We start from the raw sequence: 18,149 nt of genomic DNA, 5'->3' as shown, positions 1-18,149 counted from the left end.
CCGTCATTATATTGTTTTACGAGCCTTTTATACCTGCTGATTTTATTTGGCTACCAATTGTGGCATCTCAGCACGCTGCCACTTGAATTGGTGGTATGTGGCAAATGTTTCATAGCAATTGCTGTCTAAAAGTGTGTCGAAAATGGGCACGAACGAATGAAGTGTTAAATTGATGAAATATTCAAATCAATAAACAAGAAATTCGTAAATCTAAATCTTCAATTAACACGATAATGGAAAATGGGAAAATGATGCAAACAAAATGCATTAACAGAATTTATTCACATTTCAATCGCTGATACTCGCCTTTGCCTCTTGATTAAATACATTCATGGTAAGGTAAGTAGTATGAACAAATACTTTCAGTATAAATAAATTTGTATATTTTCAAATTTTAGACTAAAGGTGTACTTAGTTAGTTTGAAAGGTGGATATACATTATCATATCCGAAGAAATACACCTAGGCCTCTATCGGGCCTGTTGTGCGCTCCTCAACTAGTGCATCAGGTGGGAATCGAACTCACCACCTCCGGTCGACCAGACTAGAACACTAAACAGTAACCTACCGGAGGCCACATTGAACTCATTACATTCTTCAGCCGCATAGTTCTTATGTGGAATAAACTTTCTGGAGAAGTATTCCTGTCAATTTCGATGTAAGAAGATTTAAATCAAATGTCCACATATACTACTAAGTACATCTATCTTCCCTCCCATCACTTATTCCAAGTACCTACATAATACAAATATATGATTCCCGACTTTTTTTGAGCAGAAACGGAAGATATAATAATCTTTAATTTCTGTAGGATGGCTCATCCTGTCACACAGTTCATCAGAAAAATGTATGTGTTAAGTTTTGTAATCATATTATCAGCCGTCTTTTAGACTTTTTCTTGTGGGGTACTGTTACAAACCAAGGCTATGTACATTTTGCTGTTACATTCCTGATATGGAATTTAAAGCGTCTATCTAATGATACCAATATTTCATATATTTCCTTTGGAACAAATATGAAAAAAATCATAAAATCCTCAAAAGACGAAATTTTAATCCTTCCAGCTCACCAAATATTGAGAAATGGTATCTTAGAATCAATTAAACTTTAATTTTAGTTGGGAACATTGACACTTTATTTTTCCTCCATATAAACGGGGCCACCCTAATAATACATATATAGCGATAAAAGTCGGATCTGATAAATGAATAATATTTGACTTTTCAATGTACATATATTGTTAAATTCAGAATCTAAATCATAGTCATCTCTTTCATTTCATTATCTCATTAATGTGCATTTCGAAAATAGTGACCTTTTTCCGTAGACATTTTCGTTATCATATTTTTAGTACATGTGTATTATTATTGTAGTTGTTGCAACAGTGATGCAGTTTTTTATTGTTTTAAATAATTGTTTTGTTTTAATTTCACTTTCTATCATTATTATCAGCAGTTTCATTTACACGCTTCTTTTTGTCTTTATTTTAGATTTAGAGCAGAAGAAACCTGTTTACATGATTGTTCTATATAAACACATACAAACGTATACATATCTACTATATGCTTGTGCACAATGACAAATATGCACATATAAAAACGTGCATACATTCCCTGCAATTCCCTGTACTATAGTACTATGTTGATATTCTGCCTCTAACGATAGCTAACTTTAAATCTGCCGGGTAAATCATGTATTTTTGGGGACTTATTCATGTTTTATTTCATCTTATAAGATTTTTATTTTCGTACAAAAGCACTAAGGATGCCAAATGAAGATTTTTTTGTAGTTTTCAAAAAATGTAATTTTAATTTTTTATGTTTAATGTAAAAACAAAGCAAAATCTATAAAATTATTTAGAAAATATGGTAAAATGTTTGCATGAAATGTTGCAAAAGCGCCAATCTCCATTGGAGATTATTTTCTTTGAATCAATCAGAAAATTTTGAAAGTATAAAATCGCATTGCTTTATTAACTGATCGCTGGACTTTAATAAATCTTGTAGAAAAATTGGAGATTACTACCTTTGTTTCTATACCTCTTAATTAATAATTGAATTTCAAAAAGTCTGGTAGCTTCAATTAACGTTTTACACGCATAATATTTACTTTGGCACTGACGCCATCAACCGGTTCGTGAATTTATTTGAAGCAACAAATATGAATTTTTTTTATATGAATTTCAGTGAATATCAAATATGTATGTTGTATATTTAGAATAAGCAAATACACACAGATACAAACATATACATTTGTACATTTAGACCGCATATACATATAGATGGATGTGTGTTTCAATGTGCACATAATCTTTTGTTTTCGAATATGTAGTATGAATCATAATTTTATAAAGATGTTCAATGCAAATAAATATTATACTAGTTGAATGATATAATTTTGAAAAAAGCCTAATAACTCTGATTTTAGTAGTAACAAAATGATATTATAGTTAAAATTATCCCATATAATTTTTTTACATAGTTTTTATTAAATTTTTAAAAATAAGTACTTTTAAAAATTTCTACTTTCTGTGGGGCTTATAAGGATTATAACCCGTAGTCCAAAAAGTATTTGCATAAATATTGTTTGTCTGGAATTTGAAACAATAAGTTCACTTTTATAACCACCAAAATGTGGCATAAGCATGTTAGGATGTCCCGTGAACCACTCTTTTTGTAGGAATACTTCCCAAAACGAAGCTTAAAATTACGGAACTTTTGAGACCCATTTCGAAAAGATTGCAGAAAATTATTTTTAACATATTGTACAGAGATTAAGATATTCCAGATATTCAGTATATTAATACACATAGTTTGAGAGGTATTCCTACACGATATTCTTATAAAGCCCTCTTCTTCGAGATACTCTAATACATGTATGTATGTATGAGAATACACTTTTCAACTAAAATTTAACAAAATATTAGAACAATTTATTTATGACAGGCTATGGATTTTTTTTATTTTCTGGCTTTTTTCTTATGAAAATTGATTTCATAAGTTCATATTTTTTTTAAATAATAAAAACATTTTTATTAAATTTCTAGTTCAATAATTGCCAAGTAGGCATTAAGAAAATATGTGAAGTTAATATAACATCAATTGGATTATTTTCTTAAAAAGCAAAAAAATAAAATATACAAAAAAATTATTTAAATAAACAATATTGAAATACATATCAGGAATATGTAATAGTGTTGTACATATAAATAATAATTTACAAAATTGTTCGCTGCCTACATAGTATTCTTATAACTCAAAACATTTCCATAACGTTACGCAATCTTTCATAAACAAACGAAAAGAATGCTTTTTTCTTCACAACGGGAAATTTGTAGTGTGCATCTTTACGTTTTAAAAATTTTCAATTTTTTTTCTCATGCGTCCACATTGTTTGTTGACCCAATTTATTTATAAAACATCATTGATTTTTCATATTTCTTTCTTCTACAACAAATTGAATGACAGTATAATCTGTCAAGTAATATTTACTTTTGGTCAATGTTGACACTTGGAAATTTTGTCAATTGTGACAGGCATCAAAATGCCGTCGTGATCTGTTCAAATAAGAACTTGTCTAAAGTAAATATTATAACAAAGAAGAAGTGGAAACAAATGGTATAAATATTCTATACAAACATTCAAAGAAAATTAACATTTAAATTTTCATGCATTTTAAATTTACTATATGTAATTTATAAAGCTTGACCATGTTTTCCTAACCTTCACCTATTGTAACATAGAGAATTTCAAAGCGATCAATTTTATAAAAGTTTTCAAATAACAATCCTACAGTTCATTGAACCTCTTGCAAAGTATTAATAAATTACATGTTTTATTTTTTTTTAAATACATACATTATTTTATATAAATTTATTAAAAAAAATTTTTTTAAATGTTGGACTAGTTTGTAAATATATTGCAAATTACTAAAAAGTAATGCATTAGAGTATTCTGTAGTTAAACCGTTTTTAAATTTCCACATGACGTATAAACTGATTGATTTGTTTTAATTAATCGATTAATTGAAATTTCCTTGAATTACTAATGAAATATCCGATTATGTTAAAACCTCAAATAATTATTCGTCGATTTAAACGATTTTTTATGTGGACCAGCACTAAGGGGATGACTCTTACTCATGCAATGCTTTACGTTAAAACAAACAAAAAAATATGTTGTGGGAAGGAGGATAGAGGGAGTAGTGTTTCTGAACATTCTACTTAAATCTCAAGTGACAGGAAAAGCATCTCTTGGCAGTTTATTATGTATTACACAGGCAGAGAAATTTTTAACCCAGAGTATACAAAGTATACTTTTCTAAAGGATTGAACTGGGCTGAATCCGAATCTGGCCTCATAATAATATAATTATAAGAATTATAAGGTAGTCTCATCGGCGAATTACGCCAAATCGATCGAAATCATTGTATATAAGTTTTGTTAATGGAGTATCAGGTGTTATAAATAGATATATTCTGTTCAGTAATTCAAATTTTCTCAATATCTGAGGACAACTCACGACATTAGAAAGCAATCGAAAGCTGCAATTAAAATTTTAATAAGATTCTATCAATATCGAATACCGTAATTTAAATTTTCTGCTTCATCTACATATTTAAAATCTCAATATCATACTTTTAGTATTGGGGTTTTTGGAATTCATTAAATTTTCAGGCTTTTATAAACGACTGCGAATTGGACTATTGTAATTTTGCTATAGTTTTTTCCAAATTGATTTTTTCCTTTTTAGTTTCATAATCTGTGTATAAACACTCTATATATAAAATTACTAGTGCAATAAATATGTGTGTATTTATTTACACATATTCATATATGTACAATTGTAAATGAAGTCATATAAAATATCGATTTGTATTCCTCTGTAGCACTACCAGTGCATGTATGCATTTTGACCTCCAATGCGAATGAGCAAACGAGACTGCGCTTGCAGTTTCCTCATAAATATTCGAATAACAAATAGTTTTAGTTTTTTGTTTATGGAGGCATCAAAATTGACTCATACAATTTGACTAAAAAAATTTAATTTGAAATCAAGTTTTCTTTCCTGGTTTTTGGTTTAACTTTTCTACATTTTTTTTTGCTGTTTTTTATTACAAGTTGAGTTGTTGCGTGCCAAAGAAATACTCGTCTTACACTTGCAGTTAATTTGCTGTTAAATTGATTATTAAATATTCATCTTGTACTGAGAGAATACATACATGCATATTTATGTATGTATGTATGATTATTAAATGTAAAATAATGTTTGTATTTTCAAATTCATCATTTAAAATGTAGTGAAATGAAATGATGTAATTTTGTACATTATCAAAGACGATGTTACTTTTAATTGCTGATTTCAATTAATATACACATAGTATGTAGGCCAATTACTAAGGGTCTTATTCATAATCATTTAATAAATGTTTATAGAACAAATTTTGTATGATAACTTACTTCTTAAATCATTTATAAATTCTTATGAATAAGACCCTAAATATTTGATTGATGTTTAAATTATGAAGTAACTTATTTATAAGAATTTTAGAAGAGTTTGTGATACATTGCAGCATACGTCATGTGAGGCAATAAGTCAAAGTATCACTTTTTCTACATGAATATATATAAGTACCCTGCCAGCAATTTTGTAGTCGACTACGAGAAAAATTCACCTCTACCAACCAACCGACTTTTAAAGACTAGCTACAAGCTAACTATCATATAATGCGGGAGTACCCCAAAATTATCTGGAGAGCATTTTGTTTCGACATGTTTTCTCAAGTTTCTTTATTATTTGGAATTTTGTTTTACATTTTTGTCATTTTCTTGTATACGTTGTGAAATTAGAGTCAGTAAATTGGAAAAATTAATCATAAAAGGTTAAATATTTCAAAACTCGGTCCCTAAATTCTAAATTCTGCTGATTAATACTGTAAATGTATTATTAACAGTTAACATTACACATAACATTTTAAAATTTATTTTAGATTTGGATCAATGGGAATCATGGAATTTATGAACAAATCATTCATAATTTTATGGATACCGGTGTTATTAGAAAAACTGATGTCTATTAATTTTAACGAACTAATATCATAACTTGTATTAAAGCGAAATGTAATTTAGATAACTAGTAGTTAAATTTTAAATATATTTAATTTAAATGTAATTAATTAATACAGTAGGGAATACAAAAGAAAACTATTACTTGACTTTTCTGCAACTAAATTTAAGTTAGTTAATAAAGAGTTACCTTTAAGCTAATTTTTTAGTAACTGACTTTAAGCTAGTTGAAAAGTCATGCAGAGTCGGACAATTGACTACTGCGTAGGACATCGCCATGTTAAAATAGTCAGTTGGCTCCATTAAAAATAATCCAAGAATCAACCATAACTAGTTGATGAAAAAGTCGGCTTTTAATGCATTTAAAGTTAGTTGAGTTGCTGGCAGGGTATGTACACTCACATGTACGTCTGTATGGTTAATTATGATTATTCCAAGAATCACAACAAATTTTCCAGACATAAAAACCTGTTTATTTCTATTTTAAAAGAAAAGTATCGGATACAAAGTAAATAAACGAGAACGACTAATAAGCCACCGTGTCTTAAAACTAAAGTAATCAATCGGATATATTACACCTTACATGCTGTTATTACGTTGAAAAGACCTTGAACTAGACAAATTTACCTAGTACACACACATATATAAACGTATGAATCTATGTACATTTATTAGCGTATATAAAAAGAAGGTTCAAATTCAAAAGGTTAAAAAATAATTAATACTCAGATAAACAAATCTAAGTACAAACATGTCGAAGTGCTTTACGTGAACACCTGCACTAAGGGCCTTATTTCACGATGTTCTTTTTCATCCACTGGGTAGACTTGAGAACGGTCTACCATCGCTCCTGAATCCTTCTATGAAGAAATCAAGTGGCAATTTTTGTTTAAGGCTGAGCCGGTCCATGTACAAACACATTGCTGAAGTACTCGAGCTATGTAATCTCTTGCCGTAGTAGCCCCGTTGGGGAATAACAGGTGTCATGAGAAAAGCTCAATCTAACCCCGACAAAGGAGAAGGCAATCACTGGTTAGAGTTGATAGAAGGGGCGGACCCAACATCATGTGAAAACACCCTATTGATGTTATGAGGAATGCTCATGTCCCTAAAAACATTCTCATCATCTAAAGACTGACTCCAGTGCATTCCTGGACCTCTTAAAGTCGCCCAACCACACTACTGAGATACCTACTGTTGTTTTGGCAATAGCACCTAGAGACGTATTTGGTAGCCCGAAATACCTAAAATAATAAATCAGGATCCCTCTACACGAACCGATCTGCCACAAAGGACCTAGGAATTTCCAAAGTCAACTGAACCTAATAATTGCCTCAACAAATAGTAGCATAAATCAAAATATCCTGTTGAGATGGCAACAGCACCGAGAAGCTTCCCCGAAGCGTAAAAAGGCATACTAAATCAGTATTAATCTCCAATTTATGGAGACTTTCCCGATCTTTCACCAATTTTCGCATCAGTTCCATTCCCATGATCGTAAAGATGACAGGCAATCACTGAACGCTAACCTGACAATTCCCCAGCATATACCGGCTCCATACTACACGACCGATCGGGTTCAGGAATCCAGCATATGCTGCTTTGTACACAGATCTGTGTCATTTGAAGAGAGAAATTTCCCTTTGTCCACCTAGATTTTAATTCGGAGCCGCAGTGCGATTTTGAGATAATTTTAACAGCTTTAAAATGTATTCGAACATTATTTCGAAATTTTAAAATATATAAAATCGGTATCGAAAAGAACTATAATTATATTTTCATGAATGACCACAATTTTGAAATTATTTTATGAGTATAAAATTGTTTTCGAACATTACTTCGAATTTTCGAACTTAATGTTGAATATTCGAATCAGCAAAGGGAATTGACTTTAAAACAATTTTCCAAAATTAATTCGTCGTTCGTCAGCGTAAGAAGTAGGAATAAGTCCACATGTACTTTAAACTTGTCCAATATCGAAAAATATAGAGTTTGTTTGGATGGGTCCCCAATCGGATAACGGGAACCCGTGACGGAAATCAATTGAAAAATGTTAAATTATTTACCCAATAGGATTATTTTATTTTTTTTCAATTATTAAGTCATTAAAATTATATTTTCTTAACATTACATTCTTTGTTGTAATTCAGATGAGAAACCTATTAACCTTTACTATTTACATCAAGATTCATTCTAGGTATAATTTGCTGAAATGTTTTTGAGTTATGCCAGTTATGTATAAACTCTATTATGTACTAAATTTAGGGTGGATCATTTCAAGAAAAAAAAAACAATTCTTTTTAAAGATGATTAAATTTTTTAACTTACCGTTTCTTCAAGTTATCCATGAATTTTTCTAGTGTTATTTGGTCCAGCAGCACAAAGTCTGGAACACCAACTTCTCGTTGTAACATGGCCATGGTGGTGGTTAAATGCTGTAATAGTTGTTTTTGGTGGTTGTTGTTATTGTTGCTGTTCTTTTTTGAAGAACAAACTTTGACGATCACTTATTTAAGCGTAACAAATGCCGTAATTGTTTTGATTTTTTCTCGCTCTCTGTAGTATCTTTTGTTTTTGTAATTTTACTTTAACAATGTTACTTCACTCATACATAAATTTATTGTTGTAGTTTTATTATTATTATATTTTTTTTTTTAATTTTTATATTTCTTCGTTTTGTTGTTATATTTTTTGTTTATTGTAAAATCACAGCATTGAAATAAAACAAACACTTTGTTGTCACGAAAAAAACGTACGAGGAAGAAGACGTAAAAGAATAAAGAAAAGAAAACAATAAAAAAAAATTGGTCAAAATAAATTTAATGCCAAGTTGGTGGAAATATTTAAGTACAAAACACACACTAAAATTAAATAAAAATAAAAACAAAAACAATAAAGAACAGAGAGAAAACGATATTGAAAGACAAAAAAAAAAAAAAAAAACACACAACTAGTAAATCAAAATTAAAAAAAAATTATAAAATCGAACAGCAAATTAAATTTCACTACTGTCACTCACTACTCATTTTCAATTGTTGTTTTTGCCTTTTTTGAAAATGATTAGTTTTGGTTAAAAAAAATATTAACGATAATTAAAATAACAATAATGATAATGAAATGCAGCACTATTAATCATAACAGCAAACAGTTTTTAATTATGCATAAATAACAATAATTATGATGATCATGATGTTGTCGATGTTGATGATTATAATTATTATTATGTTTGTAGGTTGATGGGTTTTTCGTTTGGTAGTTGGCGGGCAGGCTAAGGCAGAAATGGCATACAGATAGACGGACAGACCGATCGATTGACGAAATTTTACAAGTCAGTTTTTGTAGTGTGAGTTTTTGGTAGTTTTTTTTTCTCTAAATAAATTTCACCCATTTCATTAATTTGGCTAAAATATTTACTAACAATATAAGAAACAAAAACACACTTCAAAATATTAGAAACAAAAAATACTACCCATAATGGCTAAAACACAAACACACACATTCATACAAAATCGTACATATTTACATACATACATTAATATGCGTACATTATGTACACAAATGTATATGTATCTACATATGTATATAATTCCAGCGTTATGATCACTATTGGAATGTTTGTTTTTCTAAATCTTTAAGATACTTTGCAAAAAAATATGTACACAAATCTAAACATACAAACAGATGATGTATTTTGTGTGACTAATAATGACATTTGCATTTTTAAACAATTAATAAGCACAAATCAAAATAAACAATTATTATAGACGATAATTTTAATAAAATAAGGAAGATCCTCACACACAAACACTACAGATCAATCACTGTAATACAGAACAAAATTATTTTATGATTATTTTTTTCTTTTTAATTCAACACTACCTTCTTAAAGTATTTAAACAAAATATTCACATATAAGAAGAAATAAATAAGAGGAGAAAAAGAAGCCCGCGCGATTCCAAAACAACCACACTGTATAAAAAACAAAATTCAACTGAATAAAATATTTAGAAAATGACGAATTGTTTAGTACGACCAGTGTTGCCAAAATCACTAAATTTGTAAAGTTAAATTTAACGAAAAAAGTTCTGCACAATCATTAAATTATTTAATTTAATTTTTAGGGGGAAAATAAAAGTTAAGAAACTTGGACTTTATTATATTTATTAAGGAAGTTTTAAGTAAAAATCAACTAATAAATTATTCACTTTTTACAGCTATATTTTTTTATCAGTAAGTGTTAAAGCTACACAACAACACTAACACTAGTGGTGGCAATCTAAGTGCAGAAAAAAACGCTTATATTTTTTTGTGATTTAAATTTAATTTCATCATCCTAAAGGTATGTTGTGAATTTTATTTGTTGTATACAATAGTTGTCCAATTCAGCTTGGCCATGCTGCCAGATTTAATGATTTGTTTTTGTTTAAAAAATAGTAAATGACATACACCCAATTTACACGATGATTTTTTTTCATGTTTGCCCAGACGTCTGTTTTCATGTTTGTCGATGATTGCCGGTGAGCGGGGTAGAGAAGAATGGGGGGTAAGAAAACAAACATGATATGGGATTTTCATGATTGTTTTTGACATTCCTCTTTAAACTCATTCGTACTGTTGATATTATGCTGATGTAAAAAAATAATTATGTCTTTTTTTTACATGAAAACATTAAAATTTGCATTGAAAAAATACTATAGCGTGTTATTAAATTTTTTTAAATCAAATTAAATGGTTTTTATGTTAAAAATTTCATTTTATTTTTATTACGAATAAGTAATTAAAAAGGATTATACAATTAAACATCAAAAAAAGACATGCATAGTTTCATGTAAAAAATCACCGTATAAATGTTCATGATATTTTGGAAGATTCTCAAAAGAGAATTGGAAAAAACAGACGTCTTCATGTAAATTGCGCCATAGTAATGATTTTTAATTTCAAAATGAATATAAGCAAGATAGAGTGTTATATTCGACTATGCGGGTCTTATATCCCCACCATCAAACCGTATGCCGTAAATGGAATTATCGAATGTATGTCGAATTTCAAAGCTATACTGGCATTTTAAGCCAGTAATGTGCGTTCACGTCATTTTCTAAAGGGGGTCTTATATCGTTTTCTGAGTCGATTAAGCTATGTCCGTCTGTCCGTCCGTCCGTCTGGCTGGCTGGCTGTCCATGTAAACCTTGTGCGCAAGGTACTGGTCCCAATTTTCAAGATAATTGGATGAAATTTGGCACACACTCTTTTTTTGGCCATTATTTCACCTAGCCCCCATACAACAGAACCTCCCGAAAAGGGCTTCTAAGCTCATAATTATATTAAAAATACCTGTATATTGATAAAAAGCGGCACAACTAAGTTTTATACGAGCCTTGATGACCTTGCCAAATTTCATAGAGATCGGGACTCATTTGATCCTAGCTCCCATACAAAGTCCCCTTCAGAAAATTACTTGAATGTCCAAAATTAACTTATAAACACAAATATCGCGATGAAATTCAGCACAATAAAATATTATGTAAATATAAATATACATATTCACAAAATTTTATCGGGCTTGGTCCATATTTGCCCCTAGCCCCCATATAAAGCCTCTTTCAGAAAATTAGTTTTTCATCCATAAATTGCTTAAATGTATCGGAACAAGGGAATATTGAAGATAAATGCTTTATTATGAAAAATAAATCATATTAAATATTCATAACTGGTGTAGGGTATCACTATACTTTCTTACTTGTTTGTTTTTATTTCTTAAAAAAAAAAACAGAACTAAAGTACCGTTTGTTTTATTTTTCTTTTGTATGTATACTACATGAAAAGAAGAATCTTTTTGTTTCAGTTGATCTTTTGTAAGTGAAGTTGTATTTTGTTAAAAAAGTTATTTTATTGTAAAAATTTTAAATAATTGTGGTGATCTAAATGGCAGAAGCGGATTTAAAAATTGAGGTAAATTTACTTCATACATAAAATATATTTTTTCGGCTGTGCCGAATCTTATATACCCTTCACCATGATGTTAAAAAACAGTCAATACAAATTTTATTACAAAACTCAAAAAATACCAATTGCAAAACGGTAAGGTACCAAGAAGTCCCCTTTTATGGGTTCTCACTTAATTCGTGCTATACATGCATAATTTAATATTTCTAGGTTCAATATTATAGAAATTTCAAAAAGTACCTTTTGAAGAACAAAAAAGTACCAAAAAGTCCCCTTTTATAGGTTTTTACCTAATCAAGGCCCTACATGCTAAATTTCATGTTTCTAGGTTCAATATTATAGAAAATTCAAAAGGTACATTTTGTAGAACGAAAAAGTACCAAAAAGTCCCCTTTTATGTGTTCTGACCTAATCCAGGCTCTACATACTTAATTTCATGTTTCTAGGTTCAATATTATAGAAAATTCAAAAAGTACATTTTGTAGAACGAAAAAGTACCAAAAAGTCCCTTTTCGTAGGTTCTTACCTAGTCAGAAAGTCCCCTTCTATGTGTTTTCGCCTAATCCAGGATCTACATACTTAATTTCATGTTTCTAGGTTCAATATTAAAGAAAATTCAAAAAGTACCAAAAAGTCCCTTTTTATAGGTTCTTATCTAGTCAAGGCCCTACATTCTAAATTCTATGTTTCTAGGTTCAATATTATAGAAAATTCAAAAAGTACTTTTTGTATAACGAAAAAGTACCAAAAAGTCCCCTTTTATGTGTTCTGACCTAATCCAGGCTCTACATACTTAATTACATGTTTCTAGGTTCAATATTAAAGAAAATTCAAAAAGTAACTTTTGTAGAAAGAAAAAGTACCAAAAAGTCCCCTTTTATGTGTTCTCGTATAATCCGGGCTCTACATACTTAATTTCATGTTTCTAGGTTCAATAGTAAAGAAAATTCAAAAAGTACCTTTTGTAAAAGGAAAAAATACCAAAAGATCCCTTTTTATAGGTTCTTACCCAGTCAAGGTCCTACATGCTAAATTTCATGTTTCTAGGTTCAATATTATAGAAAATTCAAAAAGTACCTTTTGTAGAACGAAAAAGTACCAAAAAGTCCCCCTAATCCGGGCTCTACATACTTAATTTCGTGTTTCTAGCCAATAACAACGTAACGTAACGTGATGTTCATTCTTTGCTTTGTATTTATAAACAAGAAATCACAATAACAAAAAAAATTTACCGTTTGATACTGTGTGTTGTTTTTGTTTATTTTTTTTTTAGAATTATTTGAAATTTTCATGCCCCTACACTAAAAGTCGTTTTGCGGACAAGAACTACAGATACAAAAATTTTAATTAATTTTCCCGCGATAAGCTCAAAATTGCGGAATTTTTGAGACTCATTTCGAAAAGATTGCACAAATTTTCTTTAACATATTGTACTGAGATCAAGATTTTCAATCGCAGGTAGGGAACTGTGGATCTTTCCAATAAAATTGTTTTTTATTTTTCTCGTATTTAGTAGATTAAAACCCATCGTTTAAGAGGTATTCCTCAAAAAAAGTGGTCCAACGGACTTCCTAATACCAAACGCATTATAAAAATTTTAAATCCAAAAATGGATAATACCTGAATAACAAATGAAAGAAATACATAGATATGTAGCTTTTATTTGTAATAATGATTATCAAATTCAATTCCACTAAAAACTTTGCAGGCCTGCAAAAAATATAAACAAGAAATAAAGGATAACATTAAGTTCTCCGTAGCGTGATCTATTCGCCGTAAATATGCAATTAGCCTGATTTCAACACTGCGGCTTATGGCTGTACTACTTTCTCTTGAAAGTACTAACATGAATTTATCGTAAAAATTTCCAAGATCTATACTACTGTTATGCCAAACAATTAAAATAGTTTTTGTTAACAATCCTTTATTCAACGTGTAATAGTTAGCTTAAGTTGATTATAGTTGGCAGTGTTCGCTTTACTAACAGAAGCATACAGTTAGGAGGAAAAATAAAAAAACTGATTCCTTTTGGAACCAGTAATTTCAGCTAAACAATTTTCCTACAGAAGCAGTGTTGGAAATACACATGAATTTTGTTGCCTAAAAACAGTGTTGGAAATGTCTTGAAAATCAGACATTTAATTACCCTGCATTACCATTAACAATTTTAGTTAAGACATGAACCCCATGAAACATTTATTAGGCATTGTTAGGAAATGTGAACAGACAATTTTATTCTATTCTCATGCGGATTGATTTTGCTAATTTCTCGAAGTTTATATAATATTTCTGAATAAATATACATACATACATATGTACATTCATTAGTAGATATAAATTTCATATGCTACAAATTTAAAGTATGGGCAAAATATTGAAAATTTGTATACCCTTTGTTGGTTTGTGAATTAGGAAAGTAACCTCAAATTGCCAAATATAAAATTTGAAGAGAACAGTTTAAGTTTTTGTGTTCAAACTAAACAAAAATTTAAAGTGTTGTCAAGAAATTCATATTAAGCACCCAACAAAAAAGAAGCGAAGAATTTATTCCATGGAAGTACTGAAAAAGACCTGAAGAAGTGATTATTCTAACACATGCTGGTCATAGAAGGGATGTCCTTTTATTTGATTCCAAATTCACTACTTTTGAAGTCATTCTCAAGAAGTAATTTTTATGTTCTCATTTGGAAGTTATTTGGTAGTGAAATTGTAATTTTGCTGGGCTGCTAAAGTTATACAGTAGACAATAAACCGTAATTAATATTTTTTTATTATATTTTCCAAGCTTCAAAATATTTAATACATTTTGGAAAATTTCTTGTTCACTAACTTTTTTGAAGTGAAAATTTTTATGGAATTTTGTAAACAAAGAATAGCTGTTGCGAACAAAATCAACTATTGTGAATGACTTGTTCACGGCATGTTCACGATAGCAATCTTCCCTTAGAGGGGAATTAAAAATTCATGAGAAGAAACATTTCACTACTATCAGCGCTTATGTATATAATTTTATGTTTTTCCAAAAATTTGCATTAATTTTAATACCAGAATAGCGATTTTCTAATTCTTCTTTGTAAAGCAAAATTTGTTTGTATTCTCCAAAACTAATCAATAACTTAGTGATGTTGCAATACTATTTTTATCTTGATGGAAATGAAAAACATCAAATCTTCCATCAAAACTCTTCTATTTAACTAAACGGAAATGTAAATTAAAAAACTGAATAAGTGACTATTTTCGATATGACATCATCTTTTTAACGCGTTCTTTGGCATTATTTGTAGTGTGCTCTCCGCCAGCATGTCGTGGAATGCATTGTTTTAGATCAGTCACGCCATTCGACTGACGACCCAGCCAAGCATTTGTTGAGTGGGGAAAATCATCTTTGCGATAGTAACCCATTATACCGGATTTTCGTATAGAGCCCAGCTCATAAGTTATAAGTGGACTTAAAATATTTGATGCATGGGCGCTGGGTAATTTAGCCACTTTTGCTTTTTCCATCGTACGCATTATGCAACTGGTGTCACACGAAAGACATGCGAGATCTTGTAGAACTTTAATGCGAGCTCCAGCTGCAGCGCAATCATCATTTGTCGAATCGATATAGTTTTTAAGCAGGTTATGTAGTTCTTGGACATCTTTGGTAATATTTTCTTTAAATGTTTTTAAAATTCCTTCAATGGCAGCAAAACCTAAGGTTTCATTTAAATTATCTACAGTCTGTGAAAACTTTTTTTCGTTTTCATTTATTTGCCGCAATATTTCAGAAAATTTTTTATCAACCCGGCATTGCAATTCTTGTAGGTGATCCAGAGAAGCCTTTCTTTTCAGTTGATCGTAGTCTACTTTATTAGCTAGTTGTATTTCCAATTCGGTTTTATCTACTTTCTCCACCATTATATCTTCAATGCTTTTTTTCATATTCTCGATGCTGCTCTGATTGTTTGAAATACGTGCCTCAATGCGACTTTGGGTTTCTTTTAAGTTGATGGTTGTGATCTTATTATCTCGCATTTGTTCTTGAATTTCAGCGATAAGAGAAATCGTACGTTGACTCTCTTGTTGCAATAAACGTGAAGAAACTTCATTTACTTTGTTCGTCAGAAGACAAAATTCGCTTTTCAGTTCCATTAGTTGATCGAGAAGCTTTTCGGGAGAATAACACAGATGACCCTCAAGTTCATCTTGAAAGATTGTAGTTTGAGCTATAATAGCATCAGGTCGAGAGCCAATATTCTGAGCCTCTAATATATCATTCTCTGATAAATCTTCGTTCAGTTGTAGACCTGAAGACTGCCAATTTAGAGATTGTACTACAGGCAACTGTATTCGATTAGATCCATCGATATAAATGTTTTCTTTCTTAAATTCTCGCAGTGTTTGAGCCATTGAATGGAGTGTTTGGATTTGATGGGAGTCGGGTTTTTTACTTAAAGTAAGGAATGTTAGAAGCAACAACTGTTCCATTACAAATTCAAGTTGATCCTTCATTATTGCTATTCCCAATGAAAATTCTTTTGACAAAGAAATTTGTTGTACTGTCATTTCTATTTTAGAAATGCGTTCTTTTAGTTTGTGCACCGACAACTGGGATGTTATAGGTTTTGTGAGAGATTTAGTAGAGGTTTTTGAATTTGTTGGACTTAGTACCTCAATAACTTGCTTTTGCTCAAATGTTTGTTCTTCTGTTATCTCTGGTAAAATTTCAGAAACTAGTGGAATTTCTTCTGGAGTGGTAGACTCATTTAATGTTGATGCATTTGATTCAGTCGGAAGTTCATTTTGTTCTGTATTGGTATTTTCTTCATTGGGATTAGTACCACCAAGTAGTCTAGATTTTTGTAACAACTCATCTAAAATATTCATAATATATATTTTTATAATTCTAAAGAATTTCTAATAAACTTACAATTTGATGCTTTATTGCAAAAACAAACAGTTTCAGTATCATTGTTGCAATATTCAATCATTTCATCAGTGATTCCTAATTTTTCAGCTATACAAGTGAGCAAACAATGGAGAGCTGAAAAGTTGACGTGACCTGGTTCAGGAAAACCAATTGCCATGTCAATAAGTTGACGAAATTTCATTGTAGTCATTCTCATTTAAAATATTGTCTAAGTAAAATATGCAGCAAATATACACAATCAAATCATTCAATTCTGCAAACACAATTTGAAAATATTTAATTTAGTTGACGTTCACAAATTTTATTTAATTTATGTTTGTTACTTTAGGGTACCCCCCACAAAAATTTCGATTTTCGTAACTAATAATAACAAATAAAAATCGTGTCAGGGCACTGCTACACGTTCAGTATATATTGATATATTTGGATAATAAAATACTTTAATGAATTCGGGACGGTATGCTACATGTTCATCATGCTTTGGGGGTAATGAGTACATTTTCAAATACAATTACATTTAAAGTAATTGTAATTGAAATTCGGATCACTGCAGCATCTCCATCTTCTTTTAGCTCTCTGACACAATTAGCTACGAAACGTTCAATTTTTATTTACGAAAAGGTTCACTGGGCTGAGCTAAACGAACTCTTTCGGCAATACAATTGGAAACTTTGTTTCCTAGACAATAATATCAATGACATGGCGAAAATGGTCAACATTCATTCCCTCAAAAAAAAAATCGTCGATTAGACCTAAGTCTTGGTTTAATCAGAAGTGCAAAAATGCAATCAGATCCAGAGACGAAGCTTTTAGAATTTGGAACAATAACAAAAACATCCAAACTGAAACGCAGCGAAAAAAGGCAGGGTCTTTATATGCCAGAGTACTAAGATGCAGAAAAGCTCTGCACTAGCAGCGCCTTCGCGCTAAGGTCCTTGCTACTCCTAAGGACAGCAAAACCTTTTGGTCGTTCGTTGAAAGTGTAAAGGATAATGCTAGTTTTTAAATTTCGACGCTTTTCAACGATGACAAAACTTTCACAGACCCTGTTCATAAATCTAACCTTTTAGCTGAGTTTGCCGGGAAGCGATCAAACATTGCCCGACCTCTAAGGGTATCAGTAACTATGCGAAATATATTCTTCCGAGCGCGTTTTAGCAGATCTCAATTTAAACAAATCTCCTGGAGCAGATGACATACCGGTTCTGGTCTTGAAGCAGTGCTCTTCGAT

General features: G+C 30.3%; 2 protein-coding genes across 2 annotated transcripts in view; both read right to left on the bottom strand.

Annotated features, from left to right (window-relative positions):
• LOC119602717 (unconventional myosin ID) overlaps positions 1-10,064 on the bottom strand; it is a 31,400-nt gene extending 21,336 nt beyond the window's left edge. The window contains exons 1-2 of the mRNA XM_037954382.1: positions 9,943-10,064; positions 8,392-8,794 (exon numbers count right to left, since the gene is read on the bottom strand). Coding sequence (XP_037810310.1) covers positions 8,392-8,483 — 92 coding nt within the window. The 5' untranslated portion in view covers positions 8,484-8,794; positions 9,943-10,064. The remainder of the gene's footprint in view (positions 1-8,391; positions 8,795-9,942) is intronic.
• A 4,809-nt stretch (positions 10,065-14,873) lies between these two features.
• Positions 14,874-17,242, bottom strand: LOC119603480. Its single transcript, XM_037955522.1, has 2 exons — positions 16,919-17,242; positions 14,874-16,862 (listed from the first exon to the last, which is right to left on the bottom strand). The coding sequence occupies exons 1-2, from the start codon at positions 17,112-17,114 to the stop codon at positions 15,238-15,240; spliced, it is 1,821 nt and encodes a 606-aa protein (XP_037811450.1). The 5' UTR covers positions 17,115-17,242; the 3' UTR covers positions 14,874-15,237.
• Positions 17,243-18,149: the final 907 nt, after the last annotated feature.

This window comes from Lucilia sericata, unplaced genomic scaffold (genome assembly GCF_015586225.1).
Source record: "Lucilia sericata isolate MDLA Ls3-8-SP2 unplaced genomic scaffold, ASM1558622v1 Contig000009F_arrow, whole genome shotgun sequence".
Taxonomy (NCBI): Eukaryota; Metazoa; Arthropoda; class Insecta; order Diptera; family Calliphoridae; genus Lucilia; species Lucilia sericata.
This window is presented reverse-complemented; position numbering and strand designations above follow the sequence as displayed.